The sequence below is a fragment of the Monodelphis domestica genome, chromosome 3, assembly GCF_027887165.1.
Source record: "Monodelphis domestica isolate mMonDom1 chromosome 3, mMonDom1.pri, whole genome shotgun sequence".
Classification (NCBI taxonomy): Eukaryota; Metazoa; Chordata; class Mammalia; order Didelphimorphia; family Didelphidae; genus Monodelphis; species Monodelphis domestica.
In genome coordinates, this window is record NC_077229.1 from 276,145,752 (window position 1) to 276,171,881 (window position 26,130).

At 35.5% G+C, this 26,130-nt stretch overlaps 1 protein-coding gene across 6 annotated transcripts in view; it reads right to left on the reverse strand.

Moving 5' to 3' along the window:
• Positions 1-26,130, reverse strand: part of OSBPL1A (oxysterol binding protein like 1A) — a 333,490-nt gene that overhangs the window by 285,262 nt on the left and 22,098 nt on the right. For 5 of the 6 annotated variants that reach the window (XM_007487597.3, XM_056823805.1, XM_001362403.4 and 2 more), the window contains one exon: positions 22,965-23,039. In XM_007487597.3, the coding sequence (XP_007487659.1) occupies positions 22,965-23,039 (75 nt within the window). Of the gene's footprint in view, positions 1-5,332; positions 5,470-22,964; positions 23,040-26,130 lie in introns of those variants that run through there. The other variant, XM_056823808.1, reaches the window with a different exon arrangement.

Consider the following 26,130-nt stretch of genomic DNA (forward strand, 5'->3'; position numbering starts at 1 on the left):
TCCTCAGAATCTTCCTAAGATAATTTAAATGGAAGCGATTTAATTGCTTGGCATGGCACTGGTACATTGTCCGGGTTTCACGGGCATATAATGAGGTCAGTACAATAGCTCTGTAGACTTTCAGTCTGATATGCAGCCTGATACTCTTCTTTCCCACACTTTCCTTCAGAACCTCACAAACACTGAGCTAGTAGCAACCTCATCATCTATGTGGCCATCCCTGAAAAGTAGCCTGCTAAAGTAAGTGAACTTATCCATTGCATTCAGAATTTCTCCATTTGGCTGGTGCAGTGTTGGCTAGTGGAGAACCTGTTTTCTTCGTGTTCATAGTCAGGCCAAAATTAGTTCAAGCAGACAGGAATCAATTCATACTCTGTTGCAGCTAAGTCTCAGTGTGCAATGAGTACACAATGTAATTGTCTGTGAACAACTGTACTGTACCAATTGTCCCTCCACTTTAGTCTTGGCTTATGGTCTTTTCAAGTTAAATAGTTTACCACCAAATGATAGTTCCATCTCTCCACAGTGACTTTTCCAGAACTTTTTCTTCCCTCCTCAAACTTCCCTAGCACTTCTCCTCTCATCTCAGCTGAGATCCTTACTTCATATTTTGAACTTAAACTTCTTCCTTCTTCATCTCATTTCACTCAGATACTTTCTGCCACTACCTCCTCCTTAACCTCTGCCTCACATAAAATTACCCTACTCCTTATCAAAACAAAACCCTCTACCTGCACAAACAACCCCCTCATGTCTTGCCTTCTCTAAGAGATTTGTCATCTTCATTCTCTCACTTGTCTTCAAACTGTCTACTGGTTCCTTTCCTAATGCCTAAAATAACTTCTATGTCTTTCCCATTCTCAAAAAAACCCTCACTTGATGCATCTATCCCCACTGTTGTCCTCTGTTTCTGTGTTTTCTCTGCCTTTTGTGGCAAAACATCTTCAGAAGGCTGTCTACAATAAGCACTTGTACTTTCTCACCTCTCATTTTCTTCTTAACCCTTGCAATCTGATTTTCTTTCATTTTTTCTCCTCATTCTACAAAAACTAAAGTTACTAGTGATCTTATTGGCAAGTTCAGTCACTCTCCTAGAGCTTTCTGATGTTATTGATTATCCTCTTCTCAATGATACTCTCTTCTCTATAGGTTGCTAGGACATCATTCTCTTCTGGTTTTCCATCTACCTATCTGTTAGCTCCTTCTTAGTCTTCATGACTAGATCCTCATCCATGTCACATCTTTCGTAAATGTCCAACATGACCCTGGCCTGGGTCCTCTTCTCCTCTCCCTCTATTCTACTAAACTTGGTGATCTCCTTAGTTTTCATGGATTTATTTACCACCTCCATGCTGATGATTCTTAAATCTACTGAATTAACCCTAACCTTGCTTTTTCATTAATAAGACTATTTGCTAGGCTCCGGGCATTTTTTCTGGTTTTTCCCATTCCTAGAAAGTGCTCCCTCTTCACCTCTGACTCCTGGCTTTTCTAGCTTCCTTCAAACTCCAACCAAAACCCCACCTTCTTAAAAAAATCCTTTCTCAACCCCTCTTCTAAGGTTGTTATTCAGTAGTTTTTCAGACCTCCTATTGGAGGCAAGCATACTGAAGCAGTTTGCCATTTCCTTCTTTAAAACATTTTACATACTGAGGGAAACTATGATGGTATAAAAAACAAACACATGTTGGGGAGAGGGGACTGGCAAAGATGGCAAAGTAAAGGCAGGGACTCACTTGAGCTCTCCCAAATACCCCTCCAAACAACTTTATAATAATGCCTCAACCTCAGACACTTCCCAGCTGTGTGACCCTGGGCAAGTCACTTGACTCCCATTGTCTAGCCCTTACCACTCTTCTGTATTGGAGCCAATACACAGTATTAACTTCAAGATGGAAGGTAAGGGGGTTTAAAAAAAATAATTCCTCAAAATGAATTCTGGAGTAGGAGACTCAACAAAAGGACTGGGTGAAATAATTTTCCAGTCTATGACAATCTAGAAGGTTGGCAGGAAAGATCTCTCTCACTGAGGTGAGAGTAGAACATAGTCCAGAGCAGGCGTTGGCTGTGACTGAATCAATGGCAGCTGCAGCTTCCAAAGCTCTCAGCCCACAAACATTAAGGGGGTCAGATAACTGGTGAGTAGATTACCAGGGACCGTTTGCTGTAGGACTCTGCTGAATTGTCCACATGTGTTCCCAGGTCACAATTCCAGGGCAATGAGGAATATTAGTATACTAGAGCAGATACAGGGATGCAGGGGCTCTGGCTGGAGTCCCAGGACAGAAAAGAGTGCTTGTGATTGCTCACAGACAAGAACACAGGCTGGAAGAACAGTGACCATACCTCTCCTTAGATCATATCACACTGGAAAAATTGAAAGCTAGCATCCCCAGAACTAGCTCTGAAAAACATCAGCATGCAATACCTGATGGTTGAGACAATGTCCCCTCCACCTCAGGAGCAGAGCCCAACTTTAGCATAATGTTCAAGAAATTGGCTGGAAAAACAAGTAAATAACAAAAAAAGAACCTGACCAAAAAAGTTATTATGGTTATGGGGAAGATCAAAACACAAAGTTGGAAAAAAGATATTAAAGTCAAAACAGCTACACCCAAAACCTCAAAGAAAAATGTTAATTGGTCCCTGGCTCAAAAAGAATACCTAAAAAAGCTAAAAATGATCTAAAGTGGGACATCTTCCAATTCTAAAATCCTGGGATCCTATTTTTTTAAACACAAAAATTTACCTCAATTTATATTACAAAACCAAACCTCCTAGTATGTAATAGTTCCTGTCCAACTCTCCAGAGGAGACCTTTGTAATCAGCCCCTGACACATTTGGATGATTTGTCAGTGAAAGTTGTCAATGAGTAACTAAGAAAACTAAATATTAGGCCTGCAGTTCTAATGTTCAGCTTTGAAAAAAAGAAAAACCATTATAGTGCAGATATATCAAGACCCAATAACATAAAAGCTAGATATCAGCTAAATAGAAATGATAGTATCCAAAATGAATAAGATGCTTTATTTCCATTTTTGTCAGCCAATTAACAACTACTTCCTGATCATGGAACTATTTTTTTATCTCCATTATATAACACATATCCCACAAAATGTTTACAATAATTACTGACCATGTTAGTCAAGACATAAAATAATATCTATATGAAACAGTTTGTTGCCTGAAAAGAGTAATAAAAGATTTTTGGTTTAATAAAAACTGCTAAACAACTTTCATATATGCAGTAAGCTGTTTGGTTGCAAAAGAAACAAAAAATGAACTATGGGTTTAAATAACCTTTAAAGGATATGAGATTGAATTCTCTTTTGTATGAATACACACAGCTCTCAGCAACACAAACTTTTAAGAGTGAATCTCTCTTTTGAGATTACCAAATAACTGGAGCTATAGGATACTGGTTCCTTGGTTTACTTATATGCAGCTATTTTAAGAGTTAAGATGGCAAAACATAAAATGAATAAGCATATAAAAATGTCTGAAGACTATGAATGGTTAAATAAAAACTGTCTTTTCCAAAATCCAGATTTGGTGAGTTTTGCTTTATAAGTAAAAGGAAATTCATGAAATAAACCAAAAGGCTCTGATTTAAGTTAAGGAAAGTAGTATGTCCAGATTCAGGAATTTGGCAAATTAAGACTAAAGAAACATCGGGGAGTGAAAAAGCCAGCTTTATTTGAGTTTTGTGGGGAAAAGTACAGTTGAAGGAAGATGGTGGTGTCCCAGTTAGCAGTGGAGTACTGGATTTGAAGTAAAGACCTGAGTTCAAATCCATCCTGATATTTAGTAGTTCTATGAACCAGGGCAAGTCATTTACTATCTGCAAAATGGGGATAATAATAGCCCCTCCTTCCCTGGGTGGTTGTCAGGATAATATGAGATTATATTTTTAAGTACCTCACAAATCAAAAGCAGCATATAAATGATCTTTATTTAAGGCTTCAGCTAAAAGATTCCTGATTATCTGAAGATAGGCTGAGCTCACTGGACAAAAGCTTCAATCTAGGCTATTGCACGTAAGCACCATCCACAGTTTGAGAGGGGTCAAGCATTAGAAGAACATACTACTTTCTATTGCCACTGGTATGAAAAGGAAAAGCAGAAGAGTGAGATAAATTTTGCTTATATTTGTCTCAGTTCACTCAACTATAAAATGGGAATAAATATAGCACCTACCTCCTAAGGTTATTGTGAGGATCAAATGAGATAGTGTTAGTGTGAAGATTGGATTTAGCTCTCCCCTGATTGTAACAATAAAGGTACTTAGCTCTTCCTTTATTGTGAAGATTAAATTGTAATCCCCTATCTATTTTCAGATTTTAATCCCCAAAGTGTAAACCCAGTACTTAAAGTAGATCTACCCATTTTAACCACAAAAAGGTATGAACTACAAAAAGTGTGAACTAACCACAAAAAGGTATGAACATCCATTTCATACATTGAGTGGGAGGTCTATGACCTATGTATGAAAGAGTGGGCAGTCCTGGAGAAGAGCATCTGCTGTGATTGGTAGACATAAAATTTAGGAGAGGTGACACAAGAGAAAAAGGTCTTTAAATAGTGGAAACAGAGACACACTGGAAAAAATATTCAGTCACTCGGAGTTGGATTGGAAGACAGTCACTTGGACTTGGAGTAAAGACAGTCACAGAGCTGGAGGGAAGACAGACACTTGAAGAGACTAGAAGATAGACACTCAGGCTTGGAGTGAAGACACTTCGCTGTGGAACTGGAGAGGAGCTCTTGCAGGAGACCTCAGACTTCTTTCCTTTTAGAGAGTCACCATGGTGAGTGTAAAGGCTGACTTCCTTCCTTGCGCTTTCTGGAGGAGGTGTGAACCTCCGAGAAAGGTGCATCATCTTGAGACTCCTTTCCCCTCGCTGGTGCCTTAAAAATTCTAACTGGTTCAGAGGAACTCAGAGATTTCTATCTCTCTCCCCTTTTCCCTCTTCCTTAATATATTCACTCTATTATAAAATAAACTATCATAATTCCATGTATTTTAGTAATTCATGTTGGGATTTAGAAATTAAATCTCTGGTGACCACCAATTAAATATGTTCAGTCCAACCATGTAAATTTAACATTAGTCAATCATTTAGCACAGTGTCTGGCACAAAGTAGGTACTATATAAATGTAAGCTATTAGTTAGCATTATATAAATGTATGTCCACTTGTGCCTTCAGACACTAAGTTCATTGGTGGGAAAGTTCACCCATGGAATATAATGTGCTGATCATTCCTACATTTGCTTTGGAATGGTAATATGGAAAATTATTGATTTTATCTTATTGCACATTTACTCTTACCTGATGTTCAACTTGGAAAGTTTACTCTTTGAAACAGAATGACATCTCTTGATCCCAGGCTTTGGAGTCAACTGCATTCTCAGAAAGTGACAAAATCCAGGCTTGAAAATGATTGCCTTAGCTAAAAACAAGTGAATCTAAGTAGAAAATAAGAGGAAATAGGGAAATACGCAGAGAGCTATTTTCTGAAATCTCAGGAATGACATTCTTGGAAAAAATTAATTAGTATATTATTTTTAAAGACATTAATATATAATTCATTTTAGAAAATTTTTCATTTAAATATTAACACAGAAGATGGCGACTTAGATGAAGCAAAAATTTAGACCTCCATAAGCCCTTCCTCACCCATCAAAAACACAATGCTTCCAGGGGACTGAAAAACAAATCTAACAATAGGACAGAGCTAGAGAACACTCCACCTGGACCCAACTTAAAAGGTATGTGCCCCAAAAAGCCTGAACTCTAGAACAAGTGGGTTTAAGGGGAAGGAATAAGGAAGGTCCCATGACCCCTCCCCCAGCTTCAGCACTGAGCCTCCAGAAGTGGCTGGAATCTCTGGGCTGGCAAGAGCACTAGTCCAGAGGGAGAACCTCACATGGCAAAGCTGTGCCAGGCTCAGGGCTTAGAACACAGGTGATGTAGAGGCAGCTGGAGGAGAAGTGCATGACGGGCAGCCCAGTCACAGCCAAAACACTCCATCTTACCCCACACACACACACATTCTGGAGGTTCTTGCCTCAGAGCACATCCAGCTGTGCAGATCAACTCTGCCCTGGCTCAATCTCATCAATAAGGGCAGATAAGAAGCCTTCAAAGGACAGAGAAGCTCAAGATCCAATACCCCTCCCACATAGACTGATCTGAGAGCCTCACTGATTGAGCTCCAAGGGGCAAAGGCTAAAAAAAAACTACAGGCAACAACCTTGACCACAGGGCCAGAAGCTCAACTCCTTCTCAGCTTCTGCTGTCAGCTTGGGCAGATTAGACTACCTGATCAAACAGAAGAACAGAGAAAAGGCCCCTTCAGGACAGAACAGCCCTAAATACAGGGGAGGGGGGGAGAAGAAGGGGAAAATATGAGTAAACTACAGAAAAAGAAAAAAGAAATTACAATCAACAGCTTCTATCCAGGCAATGACCAAAGAGCAAAGGAAACAGAGGAAGATAAAGGAACACCAAGCAAAAACACAGAAACTCCAGAGAATTGGACACAGTCTTTGGAAGAACTCAAAACACAATTCAAAAAACAATTAAGAGAGGCTTAAGACAACTTGGAAAAGAACTTAAAAAGCAAAATAAATCATCTGGAAACAGAAAATAGTGTTTTAAAAGCCAAAATTCATCAACTTGAAAATGAGGCAAAGGAGATGAAAGATGAGGCAAAGAAAATGAAAGATGACCTCCAAAGAAAGTCAGACCAGAAGAAGAAAGATGCCCAAAAAGCTAGGGATAAAATTCAGTCTTTAAAAACTAGAATACAACAACTAGAAGCAAATGACTGCACAAGGCAGCAGGAAACTATAAAACAATATCAAAAAATGAAAAAATTGAGGAAAATATTAAACACCTCATCCATAAAAAAGATTGAGAAAACAGGTTGAGGAGAGACAACTTAAGAATCATTATTAGGGGATGCCCTTCAATTGGGGAATGGCTGAACAAATTGTGGTATATGTTGGTGATGGAATACTATTATGCTCAAAGGAATAATAAAGTGGAGGAATTCCATGGGGACTGGAACAACCTCCAGGAATTGATGCAGAGAGAGAGGAGCAGAACCAGAAAAACACTGTACACAGAGACTGATACACTGTGGTACAATCGAATGTAATGGACTTCTCCATTAGTAGCAATGCAATGAACATACTCGGAGGAACATACAAGAAAAACCACTATCCACATCCAGAGGAAACACTGTAGGAGTAAAAACACCAAAGAAAAACAACTGCTTGAAAAATGGGTCGAAGGGATATGGTTGGGGATGTAGACTAAATGAACATCCTAGTGCAAACATCAACAACATGGAAATAGGTTCTGATCAAGGACACAAGTAATACCAAATGAAATTGTGCGTTCGCTGTGGGAAGAGTGGGTGGAGGGGATGGAAGGAAATAATGTGATTATTGTAACCAAGGAATAATGTTCTAAATTGACTAAATAAACTTATTCAAATGGAAAAAATTTTAAAAAGAAAAAAGAATCATTATTAAATAATAATAATTATTAAGAATCAACTGGAAGATCATGACAAAAGAAAAAGCCTGGACATAATACTACAGGAAATTGTTCAAGAAAACTGCCCCAATATCCTAGAACAAGGAGGAAAAATGGATATTATAAGAATCCACAGATCACCTCCTGTACTTAATCCCCAATTGACAACACCCAGGAATGTTGTAGTCAAATTTAAGAACTACCAGACCAATGAAAAAATATTTCAAGCTGCTAAAAAGAAGTCATTCAGATACCATGAACCACAGTGAGGATAACACAGGATCTGGCTGCATCTGAAGGACTGAAAGGCATGGAATATGATATTTTGGAAAGCAAGGGAACTACGTTTACAACCAAGAATCAACTACTCAGCAAAACTGACTATATTCTTACAGGGGAAAGTATAGTCATTTCATAAAATAGGAGACTTCCAAGCATTTGTAAAGAAAAGACCAGACCTGAACAGAAAATTTGATGCCCAAACACAGAACCCAAGAGAATCACCAAAAGGTAATTAAGAAAGGGGGAAAAAACCAACAAATAAAAAAACTTTTTTTAAGAGATCCAATAAGTTAAAAATATGTATCCCTACAAGAAAAGAAGACATTGGCAACCCTTAAAAATTGTTATTATCACCTGGGTAGCTAGAAGAATTATACTTAGAGGGAATAGTGACAACCTGTATAGGATGAAATGCCAAGTGTGAATTTTTGATTAACTCCACTCTGCTTAGTCTATAGAACTTTAGCAACTAGGAATGTATATACCCCCAATTAAGGATTAAGTGTGGGGAAGGAAGGTCTATGATCCGTGTGTGCTAGCAAGTGACAAATCAGAAACAACTGACTGACCCCCTGGGCTGTCCAAAGCCAAATTTAAGCCACTATTGGTACATGTGAGACACAGGAAGTGACATAAAGAACTGCCTTTATATTTCATGTCACTTCCTGTGAGGGGGACTTGGCAGTGGAACTTTACTTGGAAGAGCTCAATCCTAAAACCTCAGACTGCTTCCCTTAGATGGTCACGTGGTGAGTGATGAAGCTGACTCCCTTTCCTTGGCTTTTCCAGAGGCAACAGCCTCCGAAAAGCCCCTTGGCTGTGAATGGAATTAACTCATCCATAAAATGCAAGCAAATAGCAGAGTGGATTGGAAACCAAAATCCTAGCATATGTTGTCTACAAGAAACACACTTAAGGAAGGTAGATACACATAGAGTAAAGGTAAGCACATGGAGTAAAAGATATTGGGCATCAACTAAGAAAAAGAAGGAGAAGTCACAATCATGATATCTGACAAAGCCAAAATAAAAATAGATCAGAGATGGAAAAGGTAATTACATCCTGATAAAAGGCAGTATAGACAATGAGGAAATATCAGTACTCAATATGAATGCACCAAATGGCATAGAATCCAAATTTCTAAAGGAGAAATTAGTGGAGCTCAAGGATGAAATAGATAGAAAAACTATACTAGTGGGAGACCTGAACCTTCCTCTATCAGAACTAGATAAATCAAACTGAAAAACAAATAAGATAAAGGTAAAAGAAGTGAATGAAATCTTAGAAAAATTAGTAGATATGTAGAGAAAAATATATAGGGACAAAAGGAATACACCTTCTTTTCAGCAGCACATAGTACATTCACAAAGATTGACCATGTATTAGGGCATAAAAACATTGCAAACAAGTGCAAAAGAACAGAAATAATAAATGCAACCTTCTCAGATCACAATGCAATGAAAATAATAATTAGTAAGAGTACAGGAAGAGGCAAATCAAAAAATTAATTGGAAATAAAATAATAAAATTCTCCAAAATTGGTTAAAGAACAAATCATAGAAACAATTAATAATTTCATTGAAGAAAATGGCAATGATGAGACAATCTTTGAAAATCTATGTGATGCAACCAAAGCAGCACTTTGGGGGAAATTTAGAACCCTGAGTTCATATATTAACAAACTAGGGAGAGCGGAGGTCAATGAATTGGGTATGCAAATTAAAAAACTAGAAAGTGAACAAATTAAAAATCCTCAGATGAAGAGAAATTAGAGATCTTAAAAATTAAAGGAGAAATTAATAAAATTGAAAGTCAACAAACTACTGATTTAATAAATAAGAATAGAAGCTGGTACTTTGAAAAAAATAAATAAAATAGACTGGTCAATCTAATTTAAGAAAGGAAAGAAGAAAACCAAATTGACAGTATCCAAGATGAAAAGGGATACCTCATCCCTAAAGAAGAGGAAATTAAGGCAATTATTAAAAACTAGTATGCCCAATTATATGGCAACAAATATGGCAATCTAGGTGATATTAATGAATATTTACAAAAATATAAATTGCCTAGATTAACAGAAGAAATAGAATACTTAATAACCCCATATTAGAAAAAGAATTTGAACAAGCCATCAAAGAACTCCCTAAGAAAAAATCAACAGGGCCTGATGGATTCACAAATGAATTCTATCAAATATTCAAAGAACAACTAATCCCAACATTATACAAACTATTTGACAGAATAAGCAAAGAAGGATTTCTCCCAAATTCATTTTACAACACAAATATGGTCCTGATCCCAAAACCAGGCAGGTCAAAAACAGAGAAAGAAAACTATAGACCAATCTCCTTAATGGATATAGATGCAAAAATCTTAAATAGAATACTAGTAAAAAGACTCCAGCAAGTCATCACAAGGGTTATTCATTATGACCAGATGGGATTTATACCAGGAATGCAAGGATGATTCAATATTAGGAAAACCATCCACATAATTGGCCATATTAACAAACCAACAAAAATCACATAATCATCTCAATAGATGCAGAAAAAGCCTTTGACAAAATACAACATTCATTCCTACTGAAAACACCATATAGGATTAGAAGGTCTTTTCCTAAAAATAATAAAGAGTATATATCTAAAACCATCAGCAAACATCATTTGCAATGGAGTTAAACTAAAAGCCTTCCCAATAAAATCAGGAGTGAAACAAGGATGCCCATTATCACCTCTATTGTTTCACATTGTACTAGAAACACTAGCAGTAGCAATTAGAGAAGAAAAAGAAACTGATGGTATTAAAATAGGCAATGAGGAGGCCATGCTATCACTTTTTGCTGATGATATGATGGTCTACTTAGAGAATCCACCAAAAAGCTTGTGGAAATAATCAATAACGTTAGCAAAGTTGCAGGATAAAACATAAACCCACGTAAGTCATCAGCATTTCTATATGTTTCTAAGACATCTCAGGAGCAAGAATTAGAAAGAGAAATTCCATTTAAAATCACCCTAGACAATATAAAATACTTGGGAATCTATCTGCCAAGACAATCACAGGAACTATATGAACACAACTACAAAACACTCTTCACACAATTAAAACTAGATCTAAACAAATGGAAAAACATTGATTGCTTAAGGGTAGGACTAGCTAACATCATAAAAATGACAATCCTACCCATACTAATGTACTTATTTAGTACCATACCCATTGAACAACCAAAAAACTTTTTTACTTAATTAGAGAAAAAAACATAATAAACTTCATTTGGAAGAACAAAAGATCAAGGATATGCAGGGAAATCATGAAAAAAATGTGAAGGAAGGTGGCCTTGCAGTACCAGATCTCAAACTATACTATAGAGCAGTGGTCATCATAACAATATGGTATTGGCTAAGAGACAGCAAGGAGGATCAGTGGAATAGACTTGGGGTAAGTGACCTCAGCAAGACAGTCTATGATAAGCCCAAAGATCCCAGCTTTTGGGACAAAAATCCACTATTTGATAAAAACTGCTGGAAAATTGGAAGACAGTATGGAAGAGATTAGGTTTGAATCAACACCTCACACCCTACACCAAGATAAACAACAGAATGTGTGAATAACTTGAATATAAAGAAGGAAACTATAAGTAAATTAGGTGAACACAGAATAGTATACATGTCAAGTCTTTGGGAAAGGAAGGATTTTATGACCAAGCAAGATTTAGAAAAATCACAAAACATAAAACAAATAATTTTGATTACATTAAATTAAAAAGAGTTTGTGCAAACAAAACCAATACAACCAAAATTAGAAGGGAAGCAACAAATTGGGGAAAAAGCCTTCATAACAAAAACCTCTGACAAAGGTCTAATTACTCAAATTCATAAAGAGCTAAATCAATTGTACAAAATATCAAGCCATTCCCCAATTGAAAAATGGGCAAGGAACATGAATAGGCAATTTTCAGATAAAGAAATCAAAACTATCAATAAGCACATGAAAAAGTGTTCTAAATCTCTTATAATCAGAGAGATGCAAATCAAAACAACTCTCAGGTGTCACCTCACACTTAGCAGATTGGCTAAGATGACAGCAAAGGAAAGTAATGAGTGTTGGAGGGGATGTGGCTAAGTTGGGACATTAATGCATCACTGATGGAGCTGTGAATTGATCCAACCATTCTGGAGGGCAATTTGGAACTATGCCCAAAGGGCACTAAAAGATTGTCTTCCCTTTGATCCACCCATATCCTGTTGGGTTGTACTCCAAAAAGATAATAAGGAAAAAGACTTGTATGAAAATACTCAGAGGTGAGCTTTGTGGTGGCAAAAAAACTGGAAAATGAGGGCATGTCCTCCAATTGGGGAATGGCTGAACAAATTGTAGTATATGTTGGTGATGGAATACTATTGTGCTCAAAGGAATAATGAACTGGAGGGATTCCATGTGAACTGGAACGATGCAGAATGAAAGGAGCAGAACCAGGAAAACATTATACACAGAGACTAATACACTGTGGTACAATCGAATATAATGGATTTCTCCATTAGTGGCAATGCAGTGACCCTGAACAACTTGGAGGGATTTATAAGAACACTATCCAAATTCAGAGAAAAAACTGTGGGAACAGAAACACAGAAGAAAAACAACTGCTTGATTACATGTGTCAAGGGGGATATGGTTGGGGATGTAGACATCTAAATAATTATCCTAGCGCAAACATTAACAACATGAAAATGGGTTTTGATCAAGGACACATGTAAAACCCAGTGGAATTGTGCATTGGCTACAGAAAGGGGTTGGAGAAGGGGAGGGAAAGAATATGATTCCTGTAACCAAGGAATAATTTCTCAATTGACTAATAACTCAAGTTATAGTTCTCACATGAAGCAGTTATGTTGCTAATAGATACTCAAAGAGATACTCAAAGAGGTAACATTTAATTTTCCTGTCATGGCTACTATACCAGTATTCAATAGTACTCTTGTCTTCAAACAGTCAGAATTTGAAATGTAAAAGACAACCAACACCAGGGAAGCAACTTTGAAGAAAATAGGAAGCTCCATCACTTCCAATCTTCTAAAAACCTTTCCCAATCCCCATTAGTATAAGTCTCTTATTTCTATTGATTATCTCCAATATATTCTGTATGTATTTTTGGATTTTGTTATTGGCATGTTATCTCTCCCATTAGATGGTGAGCTCTTTAAAAACCAGGGCTTTTCTTTGCCTTTCTCTGTATACCCTAAACCTTTGGCACAGTAGTGATTATATATGTATACATATACACATAAACATCCAGGATACTATTGGCTAACTGAATCCTTTCTTGTATCTATAGTGGAGAGATGGGAATTATATATGGAGAGAGAGAGAGAGAGAGAGAGAGAGAGAGAGAGAGAGAGAGAGAGAGAGAGAGAGAGAGAGAACACATACAGTCTGTCATCCAGAGTAGGGTATGACAGTCCCTGAAATCCAAGGCACAATTATTTTATTTAAGCTTATATTTAACTGTCTTAAATGGGCAATAATAAACTTAACAATCTTCTAACCTAGTCAGCTTACATTACAGAGAGGGCCAGATGGGGATTGAGCAGTAATTTATCCAATGTCAAGTTCACATAGCTAATTAATAGCATAGCTATGACTATACACCTAATTCTTCTGAATATTTTTCCAGTGTGTTATCCATGACAAAATAGTTTTATCATGATCTTGAATTATTTTTGACTGCATCAGAAACACTGAAAAACTAACAACTTATATTTGAATGATATTGACAAAGATTAAAATTTTAATTTATTTTATACCAAAGAGCACTAGAGGTCGCTAATGTTTGAAGAAAAACACTATTCTTTCAACACAATTATGGAAATTTAACTTAACAATACTCAGAGAAGGAAAACATGTTCAAAATGGAACTCATCTTCTCTCCCCCCAAACCTACCCTGCTTCCAAACTTAACCCATTTCTATTGAAGTCACTCCCATTCTTCCAGCCCCTCAGGTTTGTAAAATTATTGTTGGTCCAAACCTTTATCATCTTTCACTTGAAATCACAGCAACACCTTCCTAATATCCCTGCCTCAAATTCATTCTCCAAATTAGCAGCCAAACTGAGCTTTCTTAAGTATATATCTGACTTGTAACTAACTGCCCCTTATTCAATCAACTCCCAACTCCCAACTGGTTCCACACTGCTTCCATAATAAAATGTCAACCTACTTTGTTTAGCCTTCAAAGGTTTTCATAAGTACAAGCTAGGTGGCTCTGTAAATAGAGAACCCAGGCTTGGTGCCAAGAGATCCTGGGTTCAAATCTGGTCTCAGACACTTCCTAGCTCCTGGGCAATAATACACAGTATCAATTCTAAGACAGAAGGTAAAGATTTAATTTTTTTAAGTACAACTATATTATACCTCAAAGCACTAGACAATAGCAATATTTTATGCATATATATGTATAAATAGTTCTCACTTTTTCCAAGTGGTACATTCTGCAGACCTCTATATAATAAAGATTTTTATGATGCAAATTTGCCCACTATCCAGAGAAAAGGAGGGAAGGAATGTAGGAGAGGAGCTTGCACCCATGGCGAAAGGGGACAAAGCACAAGGTTCAAGGACCACAGGGACAGAGGGAGAGAGAATCATGGGGACAAAGAAGCCAGAGAAGAGGAGGAACATGGGAGCTTGCCAGGAACCAAGAGGAGAAACAATGGGATAATCAAAGATGTGGGGGACAGACACAGACAAGAGAAAGTGACACAAGAAGTCCAGGAGCAGTACTCCAGTACCCATGTTAAGTCACAGGGGCCAGATCAAAGGGTGGGTGAACAGAGGAGGTCTCCATTCTCCCCTTTAGAGGTCTCAAGCCAAGCTCCAGGCAATGGCTTAAGCTGTTCTGCTTTCCCTTGGAGGAATTTTTTTTAAGGGTGTGTGGTTTGGTAGGGGACTGGAGGCCAAGTAGGGAACTGAGGGGCAAGAAAGAAAAGAGAGCACACAGTACTTTACAATTACAGGTTGTTTGTTTTTTTTTTCTGGAATGCCAATTTCTTCAGAATTCTTCATGTAATGTTGAATTTGCTAACAAATTCATGTAAAACAAGAACTCTCTCATAACTGAAAGTGATATGGGGTTCATCTGTAAAATATTGTTATTCAGTGGATTGAGAGCCATACCTAGAGACTTAGGTCCTAGGTTCAAATCAGGCCTCAACACTTCCTAGCTGTGTGATCCCAGGCAAGTCACTAAACCCCACTTTCCTAGCTCTTACTGCTCTTCTGTCATAAAACCAATACACAGTATTGATTCTTTTTTTTTAAATTTTCAATAATAATTTATTTCATCTGATTTAGCTGCAATTTAAATGGGAACTTGTAAAATCATACAGGTCTAGGTACTTAGTTATCTACTGTACTAAGTAAAACTTTTAATCAGTAGTGAAATAAATATTAAAACAACAGAAATAATCTCACAAGCATAGGATCATAAATTTAGTTCCCTAAGGATCATTGAGGTCAACTCTTGTTATTTTACAAATAAAGAAAATGAATCCTAAAGAAGTGATTTGGCCATTCTCACACAAGTAGTAAGAAGAGTAGAATCCAGGTCCCCTGCCTCCAAATCTGGCATTCTTTCCCAAGTACAATCTCCATTTTTATCTTACTCACTTTTTCCTGCTCTCATCCTGCTAAAGAGTTTGGGAAACTAACTCTTCTAAGACTCAATTGCTTTGGGATTTGAGTCCTTTGGTGAAAGACAGTCTTGCTATTGCTTCATAAAAACTGCTTTTGCTAATATCTGCTCTGTGTTCTCTCATTCCACTTCTCTACAGATTTTGGCTCAGCTGGTCTAAGGCATTACTTATTGCCTCAAGGGCAGTCACCAATATTTCAGCTAGGCTTATAGAGTCACATTCTAGAAGCTATAGTCATTTTCCCTCATTCTTAATGCCATCTTCTCCTAAAACAATTACCTTAATCCTATACTTTTAGTCTAATAAAAATTATCTTTAAAATCTCTCCAAATATGCCTTTGGGCTCTGAGGTCAGACATTCTGGGAAATTTGGTTCTATTCAGCTGCTTTTGTGACACAGCATCAAAACCAACATGGTCTGCCCATTTCCTCCCCAAAGCTTATAAACTACTAGAGCAGGTGTTCTGAACCTGGAGTCCAAAGACTCACAAGGCATGTGAATATATTTCAAGGTATCTGTGAACTTGGATTAGGAAAAAAAAAAACACATCTTGATCACAAATATAATTCATTTCCCTGGTAATCCTATGTATTTTATTTTGTATTTGTAAAAACATTATTCTGAGAAGGGGTCCATAGGTTTAACCAGACTGACAAAGAGAATCTAAGGGCACGAGGCAAAAAAGTTAAGAATCCTTATACTAGAGAGAATATAAAAACGAAACGGAATACTATAAATACTAGAGGGGAAAAAGTATACCATAAAGTAGATAGTGCTAGAGGCAAAGTGGAGATCTAGACAATGTTCTAGGAAGTTTTTTTCTAGAGACCACTTTTAGCTGGAGGGTTCCATCAGGGAAGGCTTTGGGAAGGATGCACGATACTCAGTTGAGTTTTGTGGAAAGACAAGAATTTAAAATAATGTCTACCGCTTAGAGAAAGAGAAGGGTGACTATATTTTAGACATGGAAGATTGCTATAAGAACATATAAAACACAGTTATTATTCCCTTTGTATCCCTTGGTATTTTGTGTCTTTTGTGTTTCTGTAGTCTGTGTAATTCTGAAGCTATTTTTGTAGCAATAAAGCCGAGTCATGTTGAAGGTCTTTTCACCCCTTGCCTGCTATTAATAAGAGATTAGTGACATAGCATTCTTTCCATGAGAATGGCATCCTGTTAAAGTTGGACAGCCACAGGCAGTGTAAGTCCCCTCTCCAGTACTCCTTTTTTTAAAAAAAATTTATTTAGTCAACTTAGAACATTATTCCTTGGTTATAAGAATCATATTCTATCCCTCCCTCCCCTACCTCCACCCCTCCCGTAGCCCACATGCAATGCCTATTTCCATGTTGTTGATATTTGCACTGGGATGTTCCTTTAGAGTCTACATCCCCAATCATATCCCCCTCGACCCATGAAGTCGAACAGCTGTTTTTTGTTTTTTGTGTTTTTTGGTGTTTCTACTACCACAGTTTTTCTTCTGAATGTAGATAGTGTTTTTTCTCATAGATCCCTCCAGATTGTTTAGGGTCATTGCGTTGCCACTAATGGAGAAGTCCATTACATTCGATTGTACCACAGTGTATCAGTCTCTGTGTACAACATTCCCCTGGTTCTGCTCCTCTCACTCTGCATCACTTCCTGGAGGTTGTTCCAGTCTCCATGGAATTCCTCCAATTTATTATTCCTTTAAGCACAATAGTATTCCATCACCAACATATGCCACAATTTGTTTTGCCATTCCCCAACTGGAGGGAATCCCTTCATTTTCCAATTTTTTGCCACCACAAAGAGTGCAGCTATGAATATTCTCATACATGTCTTGTTCCTTATTATCTCTTTGGGGTACAAACCCAGGAGTGCTATGGCTGGATCAAAGGGCATTCTTTTAGTATGCCCTTTGGTCATAGTTCCAAATTGCCATTCAGAATGGTTGGATCAATTCACAACTCCACCAGCAATGAATTAATGTCCCCACTTTGCCACATCCCCTCCAGCATTCACTACTTTCCTTTGCTGTCATGTTAGCTAATCTGCTAGGTGTGAGGTGATACCTCAGAGTTGTTTTGATTTGCATCTCTCTAATTGTAAGAGATTTAGAACACTTTTTCATGTGCTTATTAATAGTTTTGATTTCTTTAACTGAAAATTGCCTATTCGTGTCCCTTGCCCATTTATCAACTGGAGAATGGCTTAATTTTTTTGTACAATTGATTTAGCTCTTTATAAATTTGACTAATTAGACCTTTGTCAGAGGTTCACAGTTTTGATTCTAAGATGGAAAGTAAAGGTTCAAAACAATAAAATAAAAGAGAAAAGAAAACCAAACTGCCAATAATATCAAAAAGAAAAAATGAAAAATCATAATAATTGAAGATAAAGGAAATTTTAAGAAATTATTGTGTCCAATTATGTGCAAAAAACTAGCAATTTAGATAAAATGGTTGCAAATATAAAACACTTAAGTTAACAGAAAAAGAATTTCAGTAATGTAATCTCATAAAGCAAAAAGACCACCACCAAAAAACAAATAAACAAAAAACTAGACAAGTCATAAAGGAACTCCTCAAGAAAAAACCAATCTAGGACCAAATGTTTAAGTGGATTTTGTCAGACAACTGGTTCTAATATCATATAAATTATTTGCAAAAATAAGAAAAAGAATCTTAATAAACTATGATAAAAATGATTACAATATCTAAATAAAGAGAAACAAAGCAAAGAAATACAACACAGACCAATTTACCCAACATTAAGGCAAAATGTTAAATTAAATATTAGCAAAGAAGATATAATATCGCAAAACTAGGAATACTAGGAATGCTGAGTTAGTTCAAGATAAGGAAAAGAATAAGCATAACAGATCACATTGATAACAAAAAAATATCAGTAGCTGACAGAAAAGTCTTTAACAAAATACTATTCACATTTCCATTTCATAAAAATTAAAAAGTATAGGAACAAGTGAAACATTCCCAGATACAGCATATTGCATCTATAAAATAAAACCAGAAGCCAACATCTTTTATAATGAGGCCCTTCCAAAAGAGTTAGAGTTAAGTCCTTTATCTTCTTTTTTTTTCATATTTCTAGAAATGCCAGTTATAGCAAGAAAAATAAACTGTAGAAATATGCATTTAAAAAAGAGGAAAGAAAACTACCACTTTTTGCAGAAGATGTGACTTAAAAGAACTCACAAATTTCAACTAAAATTAATTTAAATAAAACCATCAGTAAAATAAATAAAACATAAAACAAGTTACATAAATCATCAACTTTTCTAAGTACCATCAACAAAAACCAATAGGAAGAGATAGAAAGATAAATTCTATTTTAAAATATATGGAATGTGTATAATAATTAGCATTTTCTTTACCAAGACATGCACAGGAAATAGGATAACTATAAAAAACTCTTTGTAGAAGTTATACCTAAATAACTGAAGATTAATTTTTCATGGTTAAGCCATGGTAACATTTTTTAAAATTATATTAATATACTTATTCAGTACCACATTAAAGTAGCTAAGAAAATAAAAACAACAAAATTCACTTGGATACACAAAAGGTCAATAATCTCAAGAAAAAAGATGAAAAAACATGGAAAAGAAGGTGGCCTAGTAATACCAAATCTCAAAATACACTAAAAAGCAATAATAACCACAACTATTTGGTGCTGGGTTAAAATATAGAAAAGCTATCAAAATGCAACAAATTGGGAACATGGGAAGCAAATAACTAAAGTAACATGATATTCAGTAAATTCAAAGACCCAACTATTATGCTTAGGGTCTCATCTGAAAAACTTGATGAAAACTAGAAATAGTCTTGACAGAAATTAGAATTAAAACATAATTTCATATCACATACAACAATAAATTCTAAATAGATACATGACTTAGATATAAAAAAAATACCATAAGCAAATTAGAGGAACAGAGAAAGAGATATTTTTGGCAGCTATGGATATGGAAAGGGCTTTATCAAACAAGAAATTGGAAGACTTATTCATTAAAGGCAAAATGTACAAATTTGACTACATGACATTGAAAAGCTTCTGTATAAACAAATGAGGGTAAAATTAGGAGAGAAACAATGAATTGGCTATGTAGACTACTTCTAATTGTCTTACTAATAATGAAGTACTTGTGAGTTACAGGTCTCATTTTTCCATATGGGAATGTAAACATATTCACCTTACTAAATCCCTTACAATTTTCTCTTTTGTATTAACCCTTTTTAAAAAAATTCACTTGGGTCTTATATTTGAATTTTCTATTCAGCTCTGGTCTTTTTATCAGGAATGCCTAAAAGTCTTCTATTTCACTGAATATTCATTTTCCTTCTTAAAGTATTATATTCTGTCTTGCTAGTTAGATAATTCGTTGTTGTAATCTTAGCTTCACTGCTCTCTGAAATATTGTTTTCCAAGCCCTGGAATCCTTTAATGTAGAATCTACTAAACCTTGTGTTATCCTGACTAGCTCCACAATATTTGAATAGTGTCTTTCTAGCTATTAGCAATATTTTTCCTTGACTTGGGAACTCTGGAATTTGACTGTAATATGCCTGGGAGTTTTCATTTTGAAGGTGAATAGTGGATTCTATTTTACTCTCTGGTTCTTAGATATGGGGGCAATTTTCTTTGATAATTTCTTGAAGTATAATGTCTAGCCTCTTTTGTTGATTATGGCTTTAAGACTGTCCAATAATTTTAAATTATCTCTCTTCAATCGAATTAGTCCTTCAGTATGGATATCTAGGACAGTCAATGAGGATATTGAAGCCCAAATTTGAATATCTTGGTCAGGAACACATTTAGTAAATTATGAAGCAGTATCATTAACACTAAGCTACTTCCTGCAGCAAAAGTTCATCTTTAAATATCAATGTTCTTCCCAATGATTCCATATAACTAAAAGCCATGTAAAAGCACAATCTTAAAGGAATCCGAATAAAAGGTGAAAATGAGGAATAAAAACTCTACCACCAAACCACAGTTGATATAAGTAGGCTATAGTCAGTCAGTCAATCAACCAATCAATCAATATTTACTAATTACCTACTACACTGTCAGGCACTATGCTATGCGAATACAAATAAATGCAAAAAAAAAACAGTCTTGCTGTCAAGGAGTTCACTTTCTAACAACATGCAAACAACTATAAACAAGCAAGCTAAAACAAAAGGATAAATAAAAAATAATGCACAAAGGAAAAGAACTAGAAATAAAAGGGATGAGAGAAAGGGTTCCTATAGAAAGTATTTGATTTTAGCTAGAAATTTAAGGAAGACATGAAAAGGGACTGGCAAGACTTCCAGACGTGGGGTCAGCAAGAGAAAATATTGAGAATCAAGAGATTGAATGTCTTGTTCAAGGCTGTGATGTATTATAAAAGCAAGTAGTGACATAAAAGATATCCCTAAAAATATGTGGAATAGAAAAGAAAGTGAGGCATTTATGTAAAAAGAATGAGCAATTAAGAGATAAGCAACCCAAATCCTGTATATATATATATTCACAAAATTTTTAAAAATAACCAGATGTGAGTCTCTAGAGTACTGAGTGAATTCTCTATGTAAAATTTATGAAAAAGAACAGATAAGAAATATATAAGATGAGAAAGCACAGCTGGATCATGATCTGTTAATTAGACTGATGAGATTACTGATCGAAAATACGTGTGATATTCGCAACGAAACATGCTATGTTTGCTTCCAGAAAGATGGTCCCAGGGTGCAGATTGAAGCATACTGTCTTCCATTTCTTTTTCTTGCTTTCCCCACCCCGCTCTTGGAACATGATTAATGTTGAAATTTATTTTGCCTCTCTGTATATATCTGTGATGGTTTTTGTTTTTTCTTGCCTTTTAATAGGTAGGGGAAAGAGTGAGAAGCAAAAACTTGGAACTGAAAGTGAATTTTTAAATAATTTTTAAAGAAAAAAAGAACACTGGTAGTTTACAAAAGAGGTATCAAACACAAGGCCAACTGGACACAAGCAATACTCTTTAGGGTAGCAGAACCAGATTAAAATGTAATTGAGAAATATGTAACAAAATAAAAATACAATTAAAAATATATGTCACTATTTACTTTCAAGACTCAGTGAATACCCAATTTTGTCTCAGAGTATCTGAACATAAATTTCAGAAATAATCACAACAGAGGTGATCAGACTTTTAAAATTCTTTCTTTCCTGATGAAGCTGATAAACTATTCACACATCAAGAGGAAGTGTTTTACATAATTTTATTCATCCTGAATTTGACTATTAACATCTGGGGCAAATGGTGGACACTTATTGTTGTTACTGTTGTTGTTAAACACTACTCATAAACTAAGTCTAACAAGCAAGAATAAGTTTATAAGAACTTCTTTGGCTGCTAACATCTGCTATAATAATAACAATAATAACAATAATGAACGCTTTGCAAATTTTATCTCATTTTATTCTTACAACAATCCTGAAAGGTAGAAGCTATGATTACCTCAATTAATAGATGTGGAAATGGAGGATAAGGAAGATTTGTCCAGGATTGTATACTTGGTGTTTGAAGGAGAATTTGAACTAATAAGTCTTCAAGACTCTCGTGCCAATTCTCTATCCACTGAGGCACCTTAATACAGTTCTTTTATATTCATTATAGTGAAGTTGCCTGTCAAATCAGCATTTCAGCAAACATGTCGTAATTATTTAAAAAATTCAGTTCTACAAATATTATCTACATTTTTCAGGAAGGAAATACATAGTCAATGTTTTCACAAAGTGCTACCTTTGAGTATTGAGTATTATGTATGTACGCACACATATGTGGCTATTTATAAATTTGACTCAGAACATCTCTTTTAAGAAATAGTTTTCAAAAATATATGAAATGATAAATGGTAAATATGATAGTTATCTTCGAAATTTTGTGGGTTGTCATGTAAAAATGAAACAAATTTGGTTTGCATTGTTATAGAAAGCAAAGCTAGGACAAAAAGTGTCAAATTTCCCCCCAACATAAAAAAATACTTTATGATTTAATTCTAACTAGGGACGGTGTGGCCTCAAGAAGAAATATACTTTTGATCACTAGAAATATTCAGAGGTTTACTGATCATCTGTCATAGGTGCTATAGACTTGAATCTTGCATTAACTGGGAAGGTGGATTAAACAAATTCTAAAGTCCTTTAACTTTATTATTCTGTAACTATAGAAAAGAATACTGACTCTGAATTAGCTTAAGAGTTCTTCCCATCTATAAATATGAACCTTTATTTTTAGTATTTAAATATATGATACAATCTCAAAACCATATCCTTTGTTCCAAATTTTTTCACATTTGGAAGGTTCATATTTTCATTATATACATACATCATAAATATAAATATATACATATACATGGGTATGTGTGCTTTTGGAGTGACACACATAGATAGCACACAAACTATTTTTACCTTTCGCCCTGTAAATGCTGCACGATGAAGTGGGGTGTCTCCCATATCATTTAATACATTTACTTCTGCACCAGCCTAGAAAATAAAAAATAAAATTCTGATGCTTCAATAAATAAGCAAAAGTCATAATAATTCAATTCCACAACCATTCACTAAACCATCCACAGCACGCTGCAGTTAGGATGGTAAAGTGATGGAAAGGATACTGGATTAGGAATCATAAAACCTACATTTGAATTCTGTCTTTGCCACTTACTTCCTCTGGGCCCATTTCCTCATCTGTGTAATGTGGAAGTGGGACTAAATTATCTCTAGTAGTGCTACTTGAGTTATCATGAAGGAAAGATCATTCACTCCTATTGGGACAAAGGAAATCTTTAAGGATGAGGTGACCTGTGAGTTTAAAGAATTGCAGAATTTCAACAGGTGAAGAGATAAAAGGAAATGTCTCAACATAGGATGTTACTAAAGGCTTGGTGGCCTTTATAAGTCAAAGAACACACACCATGGATAGAAAGCAATCCAGGGGTCCAGGGCAAAGAGAATATAAATGTAGCATTCAATTATCCTATAATAAAGTATCTGTCCTTCTAGATCAGGGTTTCTTAACCTTATTTGTGTCATTGACCCTTTAGCAATGTGGTGAAGCCTACAGAAACTTCTCATAAAAATATTTTAAATGCATAAATTAAAATATATAGGATTATAAAAATAAGTAGGTTTACAAAGATAAACAATTGTGCTGAAATATAATTATTAATTTTTGTATCCTTGCCCTTTTTCTCTATTCACTCCACTCTCATTCTAATTCAGACCTAGGTGTCTGAACTATTACATGCATAAGTGGTCTCCCTGCCTCTAATATTTCATAGGGATCAGAACTTTAAAAACAATCTAGTCTAAACCTGTCATTTTACAAAGGGAAACTGTGGCTCGGAGAAGTAAAGTAATTTTTTTCATGGTCACACAACAAATAAGCTACAAAGCAGAAACTCAATTTGTTATTTTTCATGCCAAATTATGTTCTTAATTGATCACATGCCTCTCCCACTCAAAATCATTCAGTGACTGCCTATTTCTTCTCAAACACTCCAATGGGCCTGTGAATTTGAAATGGGCATTCTTGCTAATATTGTAGGCTGGAACCCTGACTTACTTGCCTACTTCTTTGTGACTTGACAGATATACTTTCCCCAGAGGGCACTCATCCAACTTGCTTTCTCTTAACACTACAAGGACACTAATAGAAGAGTTGTCATTCTTCTCTTAAGTGCTACAGCTCTTTGGCATACTTTATACCATTTCTTCTTTGCAATTCACTGTTACTGAGGTGCTATAGGCTGCTTATGCCCACCATGCACAGCTCTATTACCTTTAGGGTGATTTTCAATTTCAAATCCAAAGAGACTGTAATATTTCATAATTCATGGCTGCATTACAACACTGGAAAAGTGGTGGTATTTTTAAAAGTCCTTAGTTTTAGGGATGAAGTTGGAGTCATTAAAAGAATTCTGCCTTTTCTCAAAAGCAATGTCAACTTACTTTTCTCTTCTTCTTGGTATATTATGGGCTCAATTCATCACCCATTTATAGTAACCATACCAGAGAGATTTATTTTTCCATAAAGATACCTCCTTTATCCTTCTATACACATACACATAAAGAAATCAGCTCAATTGATAAATTTCATATCATCATCTGGATTATGGGCTTTCTTCACTGACTTGGTTTCTTCCTTCACTAATTAGGCTAGTTAGGGCAAACTCTTTTGAATAATTATGGCTCTCATCAAAGAAGTTCTGCAGTGTTCCAAAACATGAGTCATAAAATACAATGTCAGTAGCATCTGGAAGACTTCACCACCTAAAAAGGAAATCATTTTTGACTTGGACTCTAAGCTGAATCTCCTTCTTGATGGTGGCAAACACATTCATGAGGATGTCTCTGCTTAATGTCATACTTAATATCCATAATATTAATAGATATAATTTATAAAGTACTTGAGGGTTTCAAACATCTTACAAATCTTATTTTATCTTCAAAACAATCCTGGGAGATTTAAGCATATACAATTTTACATATGAGAAAACTGAGGCAGGCTGAACTCAGGTTTTCCTGATTCTACGTCCAGTGTTCTCTATTCACTGAACCAACTAACTGCTAATTGATCAGAGTTGTCAAATAGTGTGATTTGTGTTGTTGCATTCTGCAAAGATGCAGAATTGTGATATACTCATGGGAGAAACCTTGTTCAAGGAAAGAAGAAAGCACTTTCGTTTAGTAAATAAAATGTTTTGTTTTGTTTTTTATAGTTAACAAATGTCCTGGCAAATGACAAGACAACAATAATTTTTCTATTTCATATAGAATAAAATAGAGAGGGGAAGAGGGGAGGGGAAGAAAATGAATCATGGAAACATGGAAAAATATTAAAAATTAAAAAATCAAACAGATTTAAATAAATAAATAAAACAGAGAATCCTTAGACTAGAATTTAAATCCCTTTGCTCTTCAGCTCCAACCTACTTTTAAGAGTTAACTTTTTTACTCTACTTCTCTTCATGTATTTTATATTGCAATCAAAATAGACAGGATTACTAACTCTTCCTAATCCTGTCCTGTAGTCTCACTTCTATGCATTCCCAATATGCTACTTCCTATGCCTAGAATCAATGTTCTTTTTTAATCTATGCTTTTTTACATATTCTTTCTCTAAAATACAGTTGAGGTATCTGTCTTCAGACACTCCTAGTTGTGTGACCCTGGGCAAGTCACTTAACCCTACCTGCCTCAGTTCCTCATTTGTAAAATGAGCTGGAGAGGCAACTCATTCCAGTGTCTTTGTCAAGAGAGGTGGCTCAAAAAAAAGCCATCTCATTAAAGATTTCCCTAATCCTCCCTTCTCAAATTTTATTAGAGCACTATAGCTCTGTCCTTTGTTCAACTTATCTATGTGAGGTCTGATCCTCCCAACTCCATTAGGGTCTAATATTCTTTTTTTTTTAACATTATTTTATTTGGTCATTTCCAAACATTATTCATTAGGGTCTAATATTCTTAAAAGAAGCAATTAAGTTGTTTCCATTCATTGTAGTCCCAATGCCTAGAAGGCTGCAGGCACTTAAACAGGCTGTTCTGAATTTGTTAAGACAAAAAAGAAAAGTGA